This window comes from Liolophura sinensis, chromosome 6, assembly GCF_032854445.1.
Source record: "Liolophura sinensis isolate JHLJ2023 chromosome 6, CUHK_Ljap_v2, whole genome shotgun sequence".
Taxonomy (NCBI): domain Eukaryota; kingdom Metazoa; phylum Mollusca; class Polyplacophora; order Chitonida; family Chitonidae; genus Liolophura; species Liolophura sinensis.
The window spans coordinates 16,039,351-16,060,000 of record NC_088300.1 but is presented as its reverse complement, the minus strand read 5'-3'; the positions used below and the strand labels follow the sequence as shown (position 1 = coordinate 16,060,000).

At 38.6% G+C, this 20,650-nt stretch overlaps 1 protein-coding gene across 2 annotated transcripts; it reads right to left on the bottom strand.

Moving 5' to 3' along the window:
- Positions 1 to 179: 179 nt before the first annotated feature.
- On the bottom strand, positions 180 to 20,606 carry LOC135468244 (brain-enriched guanylate kinase-associated protein-like). Of its 2 annotated transcripts, XM_064746388.1 has the most exons (8): positions 20,518 to 20,606; positions 13,814 to 13,921; positions 12,796 to 12,836; positions 6,129 to 6,293; positions 4,236 to 4,302; positions 3,656 to 3,763; positions 3,039 to 3,122; positions 180 to 2,492 (listed from the first exon to the last, which is right to left on the bottom strand). In XM_064746388.1, exons 2-8 carry the CDS (start codon positions 13,856 to 13,858, stop codon positions 2,064 to 2,066), a joined length of 939 nt encoding a protein of 312 aa, XP_064602458.1. In that variant the 5' UTR covers positions 13,859 to 13,921; positions 20,518 to 20,606; the 3' UTR covers positions 180 to 2,063. The 2 variants fall into 2 exon arrangements, with proteins under 2 accessions (XP_064602458.1, XP_064602459.1); XM_064746389.1 differs by lacking the exons at positions 12,796 to 12,836; positions 13,814 to 13,921; positions 20,518 to 20,606 and adding an exon at positions 8,443 to 8,517.
- Between the last annotated feature and the right edge of the window lie 44 nt (positions 20,607 to 20,650).

The following is a 20,650-nucleotide window of genomic DNA, read 5'->3' as shown; positions in this document are numbered from 1 at the left end:
ACAGTTACTATGTGTTATGTAATTTTCAAGTATACATGTATGTGTGCAATGTATGTAAGTTACAATGAATAACTGTTCATGAAACATCAAGAACCAGGTATGGACATGCATGTACACTGATACATGCTGGCATTTAGGAGTATGTCACAAGCCTGAGTTCATAATTCCAACTGTCCCAACTGTCATGCCATCCATCACAACAACACAAAGTAAGCCTGATATTTACAACAGTACACATAATACTGTTCACATTTGGAATGGAATAAATTAAGATGTAGGCTAAGCATATTGTATACATGAACAATACTCAGGACTGGTGACATGTTCTTCGCATAACATTGCTGTAGTCAAGCTTAGATTTTTTGGGTCAGCAAAGCACTGTTGGAGTGATTTTCTTAAGATTGATTTGAAAGCAGAATTTATGGTATTGTTGACATTCAATAACTATATTGTTGGTATTAAGTAATTTACATCCTTAGTGACATGGAAGAATAGGCCAACAAGTATTGTAACAATGAGTGAAAAAAAGGGAAAAAAATGGCCCTCTCTTCATCCCTACCTCCACACATGCACATTAATGAATAATGAATAATAAATGGAGTACTTAAAGATAATAATAATAAAATAATTGCCTTTCACAAAATATTAACTTTGCCTGTGCACATTACTATTAAAAATCAGTCATAAAGTTCTTGAATAAGAAGATCCAAATATGGGGGTTTTTTTGGCCTGGAAATCTCAGGCATAACCATTTCAATATTTATGAACGACATGTTTTTTTTTGTACCAATATTTCAATATAAATCCCCAACAAAGAGGTATTGACTGCAATTCATAATTGGTTCAATTTTATTTGCAATGGTATCAGAACTCCACGTGTATGTATCCTAATTCCTCAATCTTTTTGCATATAGAAGAGCAAATTTAGGCAAATTTTGAATTTGACTTCAGAGGTAAAACTACATTGGTTCGACTGGCCAATTTCATGGCTTCACAAAGGTATAATTTTATCAGTATACAAAGAGTAATGTTCTCAGAATTTGCATAAACAAACACCTTGCAAACATGTGAAAAGGTTGAAGAATTACAGTAATACCTAAGTCAAATATTAAAAAAAAAGTCTATACATGAACTGGTAGCTGCCTTATTATTACTGTCCAACACAGATATGTCAGGAGATCCTTGTTTTATGATCTTAAGGACATATCAATAAATGCACAAACATCATCATATTTTACTGGTTTCTTTTTTACTTAAAAAATTCCATGACAAATTTATGCTTAAATATGATATATATCTTTAATGCCTTCTTAAGGCAGTTAAACAATGTGCCCAATAGCACTGTCTCCATATTTTATATACCATTTCTCAATATGGAATTCCCTAGAACAGCAGCTCTATGCATTTCAGCAGTGATGGCAATATCACTTTAATACTTAAAAACATAAGTCAAGGGAAGTGATTTTTGCTTGCAAGCCCGATAGCAACCATGGGCTTTGCAGTTTATAATAGAAGAGATGTTAGCAGAAAGCAAGTGTGACACACACCTGAGAATGTGCAACTCCATGTTAGCAATTTTGATTTGACTGTCCATATCCAGATGACAGCCCTTGACTTCTTAAAAAGTTAAACACGGACAGATTGTCCAGAGACTACCGCTAAGGCCTTTGATGGTATTGGCAGTGTACTGGGCACATTCCACAAGAACGGCCTGATTCACAAAGCCAGTACGGCCTGATTCACAAAGCCAGCACGGCCTGATTCACAAAGCCAGCACGGCCTGATTCACAAAGCCAGCATGGCCTGATTCACAAAGCCAGCAAGGCCTGATTCACAAAGCCAGCACGGCCTGATTCACAAAGCCAGCACGGCCTGATTCACAATGCCAGCAAGGCCTGATTCACAATGCCAGCAAGGCTTATTTGTAACATAGCCTACTAACAAATATATGTATGAGTGCCACAGCCATTACATCTATAATTTGTAATTATTGACGTGAGATTTCACGAGACAAGCCAACTTTCAACATTTGCACTATTATGCTGTCTTATGCTTTGCTGATGTCACATGATATCTGTCTCTGTAGAGTTCAATCTGACCCTGTTACTGTTTGACCTGTGAACTTTGATGTTTCCGGGCACATGTCCATTTCTGTCCATTTCCCCACATGTCTGCACCTGTTTGTCCAAATACACCACGTCTAGTTTACACTTGTAACAGATGTATGTTCTTCTAGGCTTACGGGTCGGCTCTGGTTGTGTCAGAACCTTAGCTATCAGTGTCATTGGAACAGACTCCTCATTGGCTAGTTTATTCTCCTCGTCTGACTGGTTAGTGTGGTCATTGATAGAGTAGACCATAGCTGTAGGAGGAAATGTCTGCATGGGAACACGTATCAACCTGGTTTCAAGTTTCCTTGAAGCGTCCTCCATGTTGATGATCTGCTCTTGAGTCATGTGACTTTTAACTCTCTCTTGAAGGTCCAGTGGAAGCTGAAGAAAAAAATTTACATGTTAGTGAATCTGTGACATTTTCAACAGTCTAGGGGCTGCTTGTACAATGCTGGGTTTCTTTGTATACTTAAATTTAATCACTTTTAGCAGTATTTTAGTCATTCTACAACAAAGTTTCCCTGCTACAGGCAGGTTTCAGTGCTAACACGTTAATAGTGCTTCCTCCCTGAAATGCCATGCTGAAGCCATGCAGGTTGTTACCCCACCCAGTTAGGAAATATATGTACATGCACCTACTCAAGATCGAACAAGTACATGTACTTTCACCAAGCTTAGCACCTAACAAGGCCAATTTTCAGGCCTAAATATGAGCTGACAAAACAATAACTGGGACATCCTAAATTAAAACAAGCTGACAATGGAAAAGAACGTTAGATTTTTCAAAGTTCAAATGAAGGCATTCCACTTGAGCATTAAATGCAACAAAGACACACCTAACAAAAGTGACTACAGTCAACTGTTATAAGACCTGTTGAATTCATTAAGTGATTATTTCTGTATAAAGTTTGAGATACCAGTTCTTACCGCTGTTAACTTGTGGGCCACAAAATTTGAGGGTTTGCACTGAAGAAGTTGTACAGCCAGGTTACAGTCATTTCTGTACCTCTCCTACAAAAATAAACCAAAAACAGGTTGTGTACAGTTTACAAATCTAAAAAAAGTACATAAATAAACAAACTCAAATCAATGCAACATCCCTAAACACCGACACTGACATTAGTCACCAGATATACCTATCTTCACAAAGGTAAGGCTGGCAAGAGAATCTTGTAAGGGTTAATCCAAAAGTTAAGCAAGCCTTATTTATAAGGTGAAGTTTGACTTGGAGTCTGTGTAGTCATACAACACTGAGGGATAACATGAGATTGCTACTGTCTCCAACACTGGAGATATCACAGGACACACCTGCCCACAGCCAACACCTTGTTAGCACTGGCTCACTCACGCGCATAGCAATCTCATGGGATCCCTCAGTGGTATGACGTAATAGAAATCAAACATATATGGTATATACATCCATAAACCCAGTTAATCATGAAAGCCAGAGATGTTTTGTTACAAATAACATTGTTTTTTTTAAATTGAATAATTCCATGAGGCATCCTCATTATTCCGAGGTGCAATAATGTACAAGGACTCACATTTTCCTCCTCTAGGTCACAGATGGTGACTTTGGCATCCACCAGCTTGGAAGTGAGAGATGCAGCCTCTTTCTGAACGGACATTTTCTCTCCCTCATATTTATTAACCTGAGTCAAGTAGAAACTTAGCATTAGACATTGGACATACATACATGTACATATTTACCTAATAAGTCAAATTAGTGACAGAATATTGAAATGTATCGGACTTCACACATGTACATACACAGTAACACGGTCAACACATCGCATGACACAAGATAAATGTAGATGTAGTGAAGAGCCTGGATTTTATACTTTACTCAAGAATAAGGGTTTATTTGAAAAAAAAAATGTAGGCAACACCAAATGACTGAATTGTTTTTCTACTGTTTTATGAGAACTTAAAAAAACAATACTGAAACATAAAGGAGCAGTACTTTGCTATTTCTTACTTATTTCCTTTCTAAAAACATGCATTTTTTGAGACAAACCTTAACAACACTAAATTGTTATCTAAATAATGTACAGTATCTGCATGTGTGCATGTGTATGGTAGTATATTTATGGCACAAATACAATATAATAGACCTATACTAACCACTTTAAGAAGTTTATCTTCCAGGCTATGATTCACTCTCTGCAACCTTTTGTGGCTCTCAAACAGTCTGGAATAAAATCACAGGCAAATGGGTTTATGTATATTATGGAAAAAGGTACACCGTACATGTTTTATGTCATTTTAACGTCTCCTTGTAAGAGGCAGGACCCAATGCCAACTTATTTATTATGTTGCCTTACTGGAACACTGGGGGCATCCATGGCCTAGGTAGTTAGTGCGCTAATGCAGGGTAAGGAGCCTCTAATGAATGCAATCACTGTGAGTTCAAGTCCAGCTCGTGCCAACTTCCTCTCCGAATGTATGTGAGGATGTCTGTCAGCAAGCTGTCAATGATTGTGAGTTTCCCCTTGGGCTCTGCCAGCTTTCCTCCCACCATAATGCTGGCCACCGCTGCATAAGTGAAATATTCTTAAGTACTGCGTAAACAACCAATCAAATAAAACATATAAAATACTGAAATGCCATGTCAAAGACACCAGACACAATACCTCACTGTGATACGGTCACAGGACCGTACTATAACTATCCAGTAGGCCACTTCAACTTACAAATTTCATAGCCTTGGGTAATCTACCATTTACAAGACAATGTGCTTACAGCTGACCATGGGTACAAACACCATGGTGCCACAGCTTCACAGATGTCGGTTACATGCATAACTAAACTTAACCATACTAAAATTCGTATGTGTGGTAACCCTGCTAACTTTCCACACATACGAACCACAACTATGCTCACTAGCCTGACATATGAACCACCACCCTGCTCACTTGCCAGGCATACTGTATGAACCACAACCCTGCTCATTTTCCTCACATATGAACCATGACCCTGCGGTCTTGACACACATATAAATCACCACCCTGCTCACTTGCCACACATATGAACCACCACCATGCTCACATGCCAGGCATATGAACCACAACACTGCTCACTTGCCACACATATGAACCACAACCTTGCTCATTTTTCACACATATGAACCATGACCCAGGGGTCTTGACACACATATGAACCACCACCTTGCTCACTTGCCAGGCATATGAACCACAATACTGCTCTCTCACCACACATATGAACCACCACTCTGCTCACTTGCCACAGAAATGAACTATAACCCTGCTCATTTTCCACACATATGAACCACAATCCTGCTCTCTTGACAAACATACACTGTATGAACCACAACATGGTCGACTTGTCACACATAAGAACCAAAACCCTGTTCACTTGTCACACATATGAACCACAACCCTGTTCACTTGTCACACATATGAACCACAACCCTGTTCAATTGTCACACATATAAACCAAAACCCTGTTCACCTGTCACACATATGAACCATAACCCTGCTCACTTTCCACACATATAACCACAACCCTGCTCACTTTCCACACATATAAACCACAACCTCGTCTGTCTTACCACACGTTATCTACAGAGAGCAGTAGTTGAGGGTTCTGTGCCAGACATCTGCATTATTCTTTGAGCTACATGTGTTTTTTCTAAGACCCTGATGATTATGATTTATTTCTTTATTTGATTCAAGTTTTTATGCTGTACTCAGGAATATTTCCGTTATACGATGGCAGCCACCATTATAGTGGGAGGAGACCGGGCAGAGCCCGTGAGAAATCCAGGAACATCAATGACCTTTCCACGTCTGACCATAAAGGAAGCAAGCATGAGATAAACTTGATCTCACAGCAATCACACTGGTGAGAGGCTGCAGGGTCATTGTGCTACACTAGCGTTCAAACCAGCTGGGCACAGATGCCTCGCTCCCTGATGTCAGGTACATAATGAAAATGTTGTGCCACCGTGATAACCAGTGAGCTAAGCTATTCATGCAGGCGATCAGGGATACTCACCTGTCATATCTGTCTCGCAGTTTGGAGAGTTCATCTCGCAGCTTGAGCACCTCGTACTCCGCAGCCTGTTTACTATCCATCAGTTCATGCTCTATCTGGGAGATGTGTACATTGCTACGGTGCAGCTGGCTACGTAGCTCCTCAATCTGCTGGTGCAAGTCCAGGCTGAAGGAACAATTAAAAACACACACAACGTATCACGTGAAAATCTTATCACAAAACAACTTACTGTGACGACACGATGAATCACTATAGTTCCAAACTGATGAGTGTGAAACACAAATTCCCCTGAAAGACATTAATATTCGAAAAATTTAAATAAATATACAACTTTCAATACAATTTCCATAAATTTCATTTTATCTGACACATGTAACAAATAGATTATTCCTTCCCTGAAGTTGTCAGCATGTATATTGTATAAGGGGATTATGGAACTGCATGTACAAATCATGTAACACATAATTATGTGGTACATCGCCTAAAACTTCACCCAATGAAGTGCATTTTCCCAAACAAACCTAAATATGTTTTCTAAGATCAATAAAACTCTCAGTTTTAGGCAAAATGAGAAATTTTTAGGTCATGTCCCTCAGCACCAAGTATACAACAGAAACATGAACATTGTTGACACAACAACTGGTTTATAACTACAAACATAAAGAAGGTTACGTTTAGTAAAACAAGAACCATCTAATAAAAGCTGTGGTTTGGCATTTTGCACTAGTATATATGCCATAAATGTATAATGTGCAATCCTCACCCTTGTAGTGACCCCATGGCTGGTTTATGCCACACATACACATACTACATATAGTTAGCCAAATGGATAAATATATTGTGTATAATTGTGCATGCGTGTCCCTAACTACCATGTGTACTAAAGTATATGTGTATCCGTAGAGTGCTGTGATCAGGTATTACAATGTAAATAGCCATGCAGTCCCACTGACAGAATCACTGAACCATATGGACAGGTATACAGACAGACATGTGGATTTAACACACAATAACACTAACAACTAAGGCTACATGTACAAATATGTATACACGTACAAGTACCTGAGTGCACTTTCTTAATCAATGCCTCATGTAACCTGACTGATTGATAACATCAGAGGATAAACCATCGCTTTGAGGTCTCTTTTGTCATATACCAGGCAAAGAACTGCTGTTGTGTACATATGTATGGTATACAACACAACCCAAGAAATAAATAGCACTACTACTATATATGATTGTCTGCTAATGACAGCTAGATACATTTCTAAAAAGCAGATAACACACATTATTTTTGGCCTGTCATTAGGGGTATCAGCCGTGTATGCTTAAATAATGGTTTAGAGTCTATCCGATAGACTTGCGTTCACCTGACAGTTAAATTCTAAATTCTTCCTGAGATTCAGGATTTCGCAATACGTGAACTATATCCCTGTCACTCCTATGCCTTAATTTATAAAGAAATATTCATAAAAAAAAATTGACTCCTCAATATATATTCTACATGAATGTATATGTAGATGACAACACACATGTAAAGCGTAGGAAAACGTGGAGAGAGTAAGGGTACTTCAACATTTCAGGTACTATCAAGTACAAGGGCATACAACATGGGATTACTATATGACTGGTTCAACCATGGCCTGCTGGTTAGAGTGCTAGTGCAGCAGAATGATCCTAGTGCATCTCACCAATGCAGTTGCTGTGAGTTCAAGTCCAGTAAATGCTGGCTTTCTGTCAGGTAGTATGTCATGTATGTGGTAAGGTCTGCCAGTAGTGTGCAGATGGTCGTGGCAATCAAATAAATAAATCAAAGTTTATAACCTACATGTGAAAGTATAGCTCTGCACTGTGTTCTCATATACACATACAGCACAATTAACAGCTACAAAATCATGCAGGAAGGTTTGAGTTTATGGCAAAACCTAAACATTTCAAAACAGATACTGTGAGCATGTAAATACTGTATATCTGCATGTTGACAGGTTCCTTTCAGAAGTTTTCACCACACCACTGCCTATACACATTGTGATGCATGGAACCTAAACAAAAAGTATGCTGAAAATGCTTGGTGATTATCAAACCATCTGAAAGGTTAAATAGGCGACTGCTGGATACGACAGTAGCACGGTGTGCAGCAGGTCTGGATACCGGCCCTGAAGTCTCCCAGCTATTGTGTAACGATACAGCAGCTAGAGCAGAGTTAAGGTCTGCTATAAGCCTCAGCCTACCTGTATGGCCCAGTATGCAGCAATTTACATGGAATCAATAACGTAAAGAGCTGCTGATATTCAGCTATACACAATCTGCTCACCAGGCACACAGCTTCAGGCACCTTTCCATCTTCTCAACCCCCTTCATCCTTCTCCACCTTACATCTACTTCAAGCCTCTACCCTTCTCACATCAGCACAGCGGTAAGGCTGGTAGTCCAAGCTATGACCAATGTTATAGTCCACAGCTGGTCTGAGTCCAATCCAATTTGATGATCAGAGACGGCAGTACTGGTGTTTGTGCTGATGGGAACAATGCCTTGTCTCCTCTGTGCTTGGTTCAGAGTGGGTTACCTTGGAGTCACGTCCCGTAGGAGACTGAAATCTCTGCAGTCCAAGCCAGAAGACTGAGCTTTAGTATCACCATCACAGCGGGGAGAAGTGCCAAGGTCTCCTCGAGACTTGAACGCCCAATTACTCGATGACTAATTTCATTTGGTCTGTCATACAGTTAATCTGACTGGGGGGTTTTCTCATACCTCCCTGGGGTCTGCTTGGTGCCTGACAAACGATTAACTTTCACTGGGCCAAACCACTGTTGGTTAGATCCTTCCGTTCTCTAATTCCATTAATTCATAACACGGCTGGCCAGGGTCGACACCTGAGTTACTCAACAAAGGTCTGGCGAAGGTGGCCAGACCTGTGATTCTCTACAGAACTCTCGTACATCACACCCGTGCGCTTGTTTGCTCGCCTGATCACTGCGAGCAGCATTTATTGATATTCCCTTCTACATGCCATTACTCATGAGAGACGGTTTTGGTTAACCTTCAAGACTTAATATAAGAATAAACAGGGCTGGCTGCAGAGGTTGGCTTACAGCTGTGTACATGTAAGTGAACGCCAAGTTCAGACAGTGCAGGGCTAAGGACATGTAATCAACAACACATCAATCATGTTTATAGGTATTGACCGCATATAAAGCTCCTGCTCACATAATGGATTAGACAATACACAGTTCTTTACAGTGATGCAATATCAATTAATGATAGGCATACATTCAAACAAAATATATTATATGTGATACAAACATTAAATGAGAGATGGTATCCACTTAAAACTATGTATAAAAATTTTTTTTTTTTTATATTTTTTACACTTTATTCATTAGTGCTAAAAGCATTCGAGCGTTTAAATTCTCAGGTGGCCTTTATACACCACACTACCAGTGTTTAAGAACTCATTTCTACCTCTAAACGTCAGAATATTGAATGTTTGAATAACTCTTTTTTACCCATGAGTAAAATATTACTGAAAAAATGTTTTCAAAAATTTCTTCCCACTGGTGAACACAGGGGAAATAAGTGACATCAGAGTTCCTACAAAAGGTCAGTATGGCCAACAAAGCCCACCACAGAACTCAAACATATGAACACTCTTTAAAATAACCTTAAAAGATAAATGAAAGTACATGTATTTTTCAGTTGCCAGTCGGATAACCTTACCCCATATTTTAGCGTTAATTTACTTTAGCCATCCTGTACTACTAAACACCATTGTGATTGTTTATGTTTAACTTCTATCATGGTCACCTTCATGGTGACAGCAATCATGTTATTCTAAACACACCATAAACGGTAAGTCAACAAACAATGATGCATCATGTTGCATATTTATTTATTGACTGGTACTACATGCTACACTAAAAATATTTAACTTTTATGATGGCTGTCAGTGGTTTGGATAAAGAGCAAAAGCCACTGCTCTTTACCAAATAATTGCCAAAAGTCTGAACTTGAAGCAGCAAACAAAACTGTGGAACAGACAGTCATGCTGACAGATTTGTTGACTGAGTGCACAACTGACAAGAATGCTAAGGGACTGAATGATTGAGTATAACAGCCAGCAATGTTTAGGAACTGACAGATTGAGTGTGTTTAAACCAGTAATGCTCAGGGATTGAGTGATTGAGTGTAACAGCCAGTAATATTCACGAACTATAACAGCCAGTAATGCACGAGAATTGATTGACTGAGTGTATGACTGCCAGTGAAGCTCAGGTACAGGTTGATTGAATGTACAAGTATATCAGCCGGCAATGCTCAGGAATTGATTTATTTATTTATGATCGAGACAGTCAGTAATATTCACGCATTAACGGACTGAGTGTATAACAGCCAATAATGCTCAGGGACTGATTGATAGAGTGTACAGCAGCCAGTAATGCTCAGGGACTGATTGATTGAGTGTGTAAGGCCAGAAAGACTTGATCAGAGAACTGAACATCCCAGACACTGGCAACAGGGGGCCATCATCTAAGGCAAATGTTCAGCCAGTAACGGCTTTATCATCTTCTGACCACTCCCCACCTGACAGTCAATAACTTTTATCTCTAAGCGATTTAGGAGACAGCGATCGTACCAACCAAGCCTTGGACAATCCCGTCAAAGCAGAATAATCCCACTTTCTACCCCAGAGGAATATTTGATTGGATTTTTCTCAAATTCTCTCCAAGTGGGTCAGTGTTTTGCTGTTGTTAACGGAGATCTTTCGAGGCCGGGGCCACAATGGCGTACTCTACACCAATACATACAAACTGTAAATGACCTCAAATTCTGCTCCAAAAAGAGCCTTTTTAGAGGCAAATAAATGTCAGAAAATATTACTTTTGGCGCTGAAACATTTTTTTCCGCAGAAAAAAAGCCTCAGAGTTATGCAAATAAAGTAACTTAGTCATGGCTGAAATTCTATGTTTGAGAGAAAGGACTGAGTAAAATAGTAACATCTGCAAATGTCAGACTCAATCCTATCCTTATTAATAATGGATTGTTCCTCATCCAGGAGACGGCTAAAAATGTTAGGAGGCCAGTCAGGTGTTCTGGACCAAGGGGAGAATATAACACTGAGATCTTACACAGAACACAGCCCTACTACAACACACAAACACACTCTGCACATCCGCTAACACTGTGCCTCAAACTAGAGCACAAACTGATCCAGTGCCAAAACTGCATGATCTTCAACTTTGATGCCTTTCTCACCAAAAAAACACATTTATGTACACGTAGTGTACCTCCAAAGTGCAATTTTCATTTTTCATCAACATTAACCATTCAATGAACCTTTAGGCTAACACAAAAATATCCCAAAATATCATACAAAGACACAAGATTTTCCATATCACACGAATGCCATGTCATGTCCAGAAACATACATATACTAGAAAACTCTTTATGGTATAAAAAATAAAAAAATAAATCAAACCCTTGTCATTTCTTAATATGATGTTTACAAAATGTTTGTAACATATACAAATACTAAAAATCCTCCTCAGCCTGCTACCTTTACCTGGTAAACAGAGGCTTGTACTTATTACCAGTTCAAATATTTGACAAGAGTACCCCATCAGCAAACACGTACAATTATAGGTCATCGCTCAGTCAATGCAATGTAAATAGCATACATACCACTTCAACAAAGAGAGTGATTTCAAATACAGAGTGCAAGTACATTTTATACGAACTACATTACAATTAAATTCAACAAAGAGTATACCATTACTGGTTTCCATCGAAGCTTTTATTGATTCACTTATTTATTTATTTCCCTGGAGTTTTAAATTGTACTCTAGAATATTTAACTTTAAAAGACAATCAAACCGAGCAGACCCAGGGGAAACCCACGACCATGAACAGTTTGCTGGCAGACCTTCCCACGTACGTCTGGATAGGAAGTAAGCTGTTGGACTTAATATAAGAAGCCACATCGGTGAAAGGTTCCCAAGACACGGTGCTGCTTAGCATACTAACAACAAGAGCCAACAAGGGCCCTGGAGACTTTTAAATTTGGGTGGCAGACCTATTCTCTGCACATCCTAAAATTGGATTGATCCTACTGCCTTCGTTAAGACAATGACCCTAGCAGATGTACATGTACATGGCCATCTTGTTTCCATATACATATATCTACATGTATATAAGGAGTCCCTGAGAAGAGTCAGGTCAAATGTGCAATGATTTCAAATACTACTCTCCTTTTTTTTTCAATCACCATTGATTGCTCTCTTCACAATCTGCTACAAGACAGTTTATGGCTTAGATGTATGGATTAACTTATAATTAAAACTTATAATTTTAATTTTAAAATAATTCATTTCATTTTCATGATTGTCTCATTTATACAATACATATTGCTGATTAAATGCCAAATCTTAAGCTGACTGATGTAGCTCCATAACAATACCAACAGTGCAAATTACTTGTAGACAGACCTATTCTGGAACAATGAAAAACACTTACACCAACTAAACTAAACTGATAAATGGATATTAAATGTTGGTTTAAAAGAAAACTGTACACTTCTCATAGAAACATTTTTTGCCTGGAATGTGCAGACTCAAGGAAAGGCAAATAACTTCCAAATTCTGTTCCAGTTGAAGTTTAACAATGTTCTCACCTGTTGTTGTTGAAGCATTTACTGCTGCCACACTCACACCCCTGAGGAGGACAAGCAGAACAGGCACTACATTAATATGGCATGTACGCTAGAAGTCCAAATATCATGATAGCTGTATCTACATGTACTTGTTGTATAAAGTACACATCTGCTTACATGAAATTTGGATTGTTGTTTGATATGAGACTGAAGAATTTTTCAATTATACACTGGCAGTATGAAAGGAGGGAGCCAGAGAAATGTTGACATTTGGCAATTAACTGGTACACTTATTTATTTGTTTATTTGATTGGTGTTTTATGCTGAAGAACATAAACATATCATCGTAATACTCAAGAATATTTAACTTATACGATGATATCCAGCATTATGGTGGGAGGAAACCGAGTGCAGCTCTGGGGAACCCACGGCCATCTGCAGGTTGCTGACAGATGTTCCCACATACCACCGGAGAGGAAGCCGGCATGAGCTGGACTTGAACTCACAGCGACTGCATTTGTGAGAGGCTCCTGGGTCAATGCACTGTGCTGTACACTTATCAATTAAATAAAAAGATAGCAATTCTGATTCCTGCATTATTTGGCAATATGCACCCCCATACCTTGAGCAAACAAAGCCTACTGCCCATACCATTTACCCATACCAAAAATCTACTCACAACTGTTGACTTTCATGTATATTCATTTGGACAGACCCTTTACATGTACACCAGTGCTCAACATCCAATCATTCATGTCATACAGATTCACCTCCACATGTCTTTAATTTACACATACCAAGACATCCATTCAGTCATTTACACCTATCAGTGCTCCAAATCTTCTGCTCACTCTACTTCCCTTCTCAATAATTTGAGACATCTTTGAGTAACATGTTATATTCCATGCCTTGTGAGAGCTGTTGTAAATTTAATATCTTGCCATTTTGCCAACTGTTCTCATTTATCATGTTGAAGTATGTAATTTGATTTTCGATTACTAAATTCAAACATCTGACACACATATTTTAAGGTACTGACCTTACAAACAGCTGTCATGTTGGCCCCAGACTTTCCCGTCAACATTTCCTTCTGCAATATCTCACATGTGATTCAGATCTCACCCCTCAGTAACAGTGGGGTTAAACACTGAAAAGAATAACACAAAGTGAAATTTCAAGTGAATGTTTCCTTCTGTATATGTAAAAGAATTTGTTAAATGAGTTCCAGGAGGAAAATCTAAAGGTCATGTTTTCCACACATTGTGTTTTGAGGTCCTGTAATACTATCAGTTACCTAGTCCACATCCTTGAGGACAGAAAGATTGCCCGGAATCAAATGCTGGCTTTCCCTGTCAAAAACAGAGTGTAATATCCAGTCATATACATGCTGTGAGTTTACCTGTTGTAAATTACAAATACCCAATGGAATAACCCAAGTCAGAGTCTGAAGCATTCACCAAAAATGTTGACGGCAACCCACTCGCCGGCTTAATTTTACAAATGAGCAAAAGTGTTTAAGAAACTTGCAGTTGCAGTCAGCCGAGTGGCTTTGTGTACACAGATCTTTCAACTTCACTCAAATACTTGCAGAAATCTATCCACAGCACTTATGCCATATTAGAGGATTTTATCACACCTGCAAGATTTTGCCTTCCCAAATTTGCCATGACCAGTGAATTTCCTGTTTCCAGCTTCCAATGCATGTGTGGTTAATTTTGCTTACTGGTCTTCATCATCTACATGAACTGCTGCTCCACCAATCATAGCCAAACTCATCACGAGATGGGCTCATGACACACTACTGTAGTCCTGCTACTCCACCAACCATAGCCAACCTCATCATGAGATGGGCTCATGACACACTACTGTAGTCCTGCTGCTCCATCAATCATAGCCAACCTCATTGTGAGATGGGCTCATGACACACTACTGTAGTCCTGCTGCTCCACAAATCATAGCCAACCTCATTGTGAGATGGGCTCATAATACACTACTGTAGTCCTGCTACTCCACCAATCATAGCCAACCTCATTGTGAGATGGGCTCACGACACACTACTGTAGTCCTGCTGCTCCACAAATCATAACCAACCTCATTGTGAGATGGGCTCATGACACACTACTGTAGTCCTGCTGCTCCACCAATCATAGCCAACCCCCATTGTGAGATGGGCTCATGACACACTACTGTAGTCCTGCTGCTCCATCAATCATAGCCAAACTCATTGTGAGATGGGCTCATGACACACTACTGTAGTCCTGCTACTCCATCAATCATAGCCAACCTCATTGTGAGAAGGGCTCATGACACACTACTGTAGTCCTGCTGCTCCACCAATCATAGCCAACCTCATTGTGAGAAGGGCTCATGACACACTACTGTAGTCCTGCTGCTCCACAAATCATAGCTAACCTCATCAGGATATGGGCTCATGACACACTACTGTAGTCCTGCTGCTCCACAAATCATAGCCAACCTCATTCTGAGATGGGCTCATGACACATTACTGTAGTCCTGCTGCTCCACCAATCATAGCCAAACTCATTATGAGATGAGCTCATGACACACTACTGTAGTCCTGCTGCTCCACCAATCATAGCTAACCTCATCATGAGATGGGCTCATGACACACTATTGTACATGTATATCATAGTCCAACACATGAATCCTTAAGAGAACTAATTTCTAATCTCAGTAATTGTCTACTCAGTCACAGCACAGACCAGTTACATTAATATGGACCTATGTACATACTGTATACGCTGTTGTTATCAGCCTGACACTGTAGGCCTACTACACATCCATGTACAGTATTCAATGGTTTATAATGACTTTTAACTACTGCTGTGACTACTGCACTAGTATTTACAATATAACAGAGTTATACATGTATCTGCAATCATAAAAATAGTGACAAGCTATAAATTTATCAGACATATAAAGGTATAAAATGGAACTAGAATGTCATTATATGCATCAAGTAAAGGTGAGAAAAAAAATCAGAGATATACAGTAACTAGAATAATATCAAACATTTAAACCAAGCCTAAACTACTTATATGCATTAATTTTTAAGTGCGATTTAAAAAAAATGTGTGTTAAGGTCTTGATTTCCACGCAGACCCATTTTATTTTGAGCACATATAGTTGTACTGTACGTTATGTCCTGGACATCCTTACAATTCGGATGTGCTTGTCCATTCTTAGTACATGTATGTAACGCGTGTGTGTGTGTGTGCACGTCTCTGTTAGTACATGAGTACTCACACTGCAGCACCACAAAATGCTATAGAATGCACGACAAATAGCCTGCCAATACCACCAAATAAGTTCGTATTTGGGCAGGAGTGAAAAAAACAAAACAACAGTTATCTGCAGTCTCCCAGCAGTTGATATATTGCACATGGAATATAAATATGTAGCCCCTAGCCAAAAGGACAACAACAAGTTTTGATATAAATAATTCATATCATGATGGGTGCACATGTACATCCTAAGTGACGGCTCGCACAAAATTTCACATAACTGGTTTGCTGGTTAGTTTTTTGCTTTCTTGAATATGGTATGAGATGGTCTATGGTAAATACATTTTAATATTGAGTTTTTGCCCTGCAGGCAATTGTGCTCCATTCCTTAGTTATTCTCACCACAGTTTCAAAATGATGAAAAAGCTTGTACAACAATGATAAGGAATTTGTGCACATCCAGAAATGGCAGTTTCCAGTGATTTAATTACAATGATGATAAACACAATGAAATTTGATCAATTTCTCTGTTTGTCACATGGTACATGTGACATGTACAGTAAATCAATTATAATTTCATTTCTGTCAAAGAGTGACCAGATATACTTGTACATGTATCCAAACAAAACACTACATTTATCTATTTATTTGATTGCCATTGGTGTTTTATGCTGTACTCAAGAATATTTAACTTATACCACGGTGACCTGAATTATGGCAAAGCCCAGGGAAAAACCATGACCATCTGCAGGTTGCTGGCAGACCTTCTCACATATGGTCAGAGAGGACGCCAACATGAGCTGAACTTGTACTCCCAGTGACCGCATTGGTGGGAGACTCCTGGATCCAGAACATTTTAACAGATTACATACTTACATTTATTTCTTGAAAAGACCATAAAGAAGGGAAGGTCATCCACATCAGACACATCACGAGACAAAGCCTTTCTAGAAATACCTTGACATCTTGAAATTTACCAGAACAGAATTAAATGTACTTAAAATATTTGAGATCTAAAATTAATTTTACAGAAAATGTATGTATCCATGCATGTATATACGTCTTTATAAGCCAGGGACACACACGATGGATTTTGTTCGCTTGAACAGCATTTTTTGTGAATTTCTAAAAATCCACAAATGCTATACTTTGAATGCGACCCTGTCTGCTCTGAAATCATTGTTTGTATCAACCATGTCAGCGAAAAAATATGTCAGCCACTGAGCTCCAGCGAATTCAGGCAACAGAGCTAACCATTAAAACAGAATAAAATTGTATTGACCGACAAAATTGTGTTTGAGTCATATGATTTACTAGGTCACATGACATAACTTACGGTACTAAACCACAAGTGGCGGAAAACTCTGCCTAGTGTGTTCATCTCTACAAGCAATAACTTCTGCCTACTGTGTCCCTAGCTTTAAAATATTAGAAATTATTATTTAACTGTTGTTTAACAGAAAACCAAAGAATTTTTTCCATTATACTGTATAATATGAAGAGAAAACCAGAGTGTTCACAGTAAACTAGACCCAGCTATATATGTCACTCACTGATGAACATTGTCACATGAGACATACAGACATGCCACATCAAGGTCAATATTTTAGGTTAAACAGCGATTCCATGATGCACTCTTGTTTAGTCGCACATTCATCTCAAATGTGATCAGCTATATTTTCAGAAAAAAATCACTTTCAGCACTTTCAATTAAGAAAAATGCCTGACGCAGTCTCCTATAAAATTCTCCTTTTCCAGCATGCATGTGCATCTAACTCAAAACTGTAAAAGTTATTAAAGGTCCTCGTAATGAAGTCAATAGGCACAATCACACCTTACCATGACTGGTATATGTACAAATAAAGATGACAGCATTTGACAATATCCTTGTAGCCAGTTCTCTCAAAATACAAAAAATTCTTGACTGGCATGCACCTTCCATTTCTGCACACTATCTCTCATACTTAGTCACTGTTTTATCCACAACCTTTTTCTTAAACAATGTATTTACGGTACATGTATTTACAAAACTTGCAAAGAAATGTACCAAAGCCATATAAAGTATCATGAAGGATTCTTGAGAGCAGTCTCAAACAGAACTCGTAACAGGAAATATCAGAAAGTGCAATCAAAAACATCTTGTACATACGTACATACAGACAGCTGTCTCATTTGGCAGTTCCATATGAACTACTGTAATTCTCAGCCTCTCTGCATGTTTGCAAGGTGTTTATTCAAGCATATTTTGAGAACAGTATTCTGCATAGATTGATAAAATTATACTTTCTGTTAAGTCATGAAATTGGTCAACCAAACCACTGCAGTTTTGTCTCTGAGAACAAATTAAAAAGGTGCATAAATTTCACTGAATGTTGTTCTCTCATAAGCGAAAAGGTTGAGGAATTAGGGTACTAGTGCTTCATTCTTTCCTTCATGACAAGTACTTTCTTAAAGATATACAAACTGTGCCTAACCAGTAACTACTAGATGTACATGTGCTTCAGCATGTGAAGCATAAAACTGTCAACTGATGAAATCTTCAAATCACTCAATGGACACCGTACGAGTAGATATCCTGGTTTCAGTTAAAGATCAAACATACAGGGCATAGTTGAGTAGCTCCATGCTTGTGCATAATTCAACCATAAGTTGGATTGACCTTTCGTGAAGATGTCACCCTGTCCCGTCATTCTGCATGTCATCCAGTCAACCACAGCGAGTGAATAACAAGCAAGGTCTCATGATATATCTTTACTTTTTGGATTTTTAGCACATACATCGACTTGATTCATCTCGGTTTTTTTTCTTTTTTAATATGGCCTCTTTCATAACAAATCATACAACAACAGAATTACTGTAAATGACAAAATAATCTGCCTAAAAGGGCACACTTTTACAGGTAAATAAATGTCAGAAAATACTTCCTATTTTTCTGATGCTAAAAACCTTCATCTTCTCAGTAGTATATCATCCTACCATCCAAACAAGCCTCAATTAAAACACCTTTCTATGAAAATCAACACAACTGTCAGAATCACCCCAAAAAATTAGCAACTGAGTCAAGGATGAAATTTAAGGCTGTTTACACTAGTCGCTGGCTTTTTTTGGTTGTTTTATTTTCTTCATCTGAGATAAAATTAGAAGCTAATATCAAACGATTTTGATGTTAGTGAGCGACCACCAGTGGATATGAATACACCGGTGATACTTGTAACCCAGTAAATCATAACATGTACATCTCTACTTACACAATGGGCATATGCTTTTTATTTTATTTTATTTTATTTGTTTGTTTGTTTTGTTTGTTTGAGATCTTTGAGATTTTAAGATCACTGTTAACATTATGTTTGTCATACTGCATTACATCATGAGCTGGCATTGTGTTTTCAATCAAATTGAAGTTGGAAAACATAAGGGATGATCATCAGGTTTACATATATATGTGCGTCAACTTCTTTCAGCATACCTGCAGTCTTAGAATATGACAAGGCCTGAAGGTGTCATGAAAAGGTGAATGAACAGGTTAAATATGCTTCTTTTTTCTTGGACTTGACTGTTACAGAAAGTTACATAGTTAAAGCTATCAAAACTGGATGTGTAACTCAGCTGTCCAATCCTGAAAGTAAGGACCTATCGTTCCACAAAAAGACCTGTCTTTAATAAAGCCATATCTTGCATTGACTTTCAACATGAATTTATCCACCATGAACATTTTTGTACGTTGTTTTGGTATTGACATCCTCAAAAAATTATTATATTTCGACTGCTGTCTTCAAGAACAACTTCAACTTTCTTATTTCAAACCAAAAATATCTAAAAAAAAAACTTGTATTTTTTGTGCAGATGAGTTTGGGTGCCGTGAGCACGGGCCTCATTGAGATCGGCTACATTGAGTTGGAATGCACAGATGTGCTGCGATTTGTCTGAGAGTCAGTGATAGGCTCAAGCCCTGTCCAGACTATCCAACATGGTTCAACTTTTGTTGATTCAACAGCAAGCTGAATGCTGTTGAGGTAAGTTGAGTATCCCAACCACACTAAAAATCTGATAGGTCAACACTGTCCAAGACTGTTGCTGTGTGTTGAGATGTGTTATTTGTTGACTCTTGTTGAGACAACAAAAGTTGAGTAATGTTGGACAGTCTGGGCTGGCCTTCAGTGTTACAATGGATGTCAGAATTTTAAAATAGCACACTGAGTTCATCCAGCTGGATCAATAGTGTATACAATATAACTGGACTGACTGTGTGTCTTTTGGATGGAGTTCCAGTGAGGCAGCACACTATATGTCGGTACTTGGAACAAGAGGACACCGTTATAAACCCTTGAACAAAAGAGTTGAACTTGACAGTTGAATTCTAGGCTTCTGCCAGGTTGTTGTTGTTGTCCGCTTGTTGTTTCGTTTTCTGTATTTATTCAGGGGATTTACATCATCTAAGATGCTAACTTGACTACACAGACATCTTTGTTTATCCAAAAATAATAAAATATAATCTTACCTAGCTCAAGAGTGAACGGAAGCAAATCTGACACGTCAGCCGAAAGAATACGTCAAGATGAAAACTCCTCCGTTGACATTTCCATGTTGGCATACGTCTACAGCCTTTTAAATGCGCATGCGCAGAGCACTAG

What these genes read in the sequence shown, in the direction of transcription:
- LOC135468244 (XM_064746388.1), bottom strand. Translation starts at nt 13,858, where the DNA reads ATGTTGACGGGAAAGTCTGGGGCCAACATGACAGCTGTTTGTAAG. An exon ending in ACATGACAGCTGTTTGTAAG is followed by an intron (nt 12,837 to 13,813) that starts GTCAGTACCTTA and finishes TGTCCTCCTCAG; the next exon opens with GGGTGTGAGTGTGGCAGCAG. An exon ending in AAATGCTTCAACAACAACAG is followed by an intron (nt 6,294 to 12,795) that starts GTGAGAACATTG and finishes TTGTTCCTTCAG; the next exon opens with CCTGGACTTGCACCAGCAGA.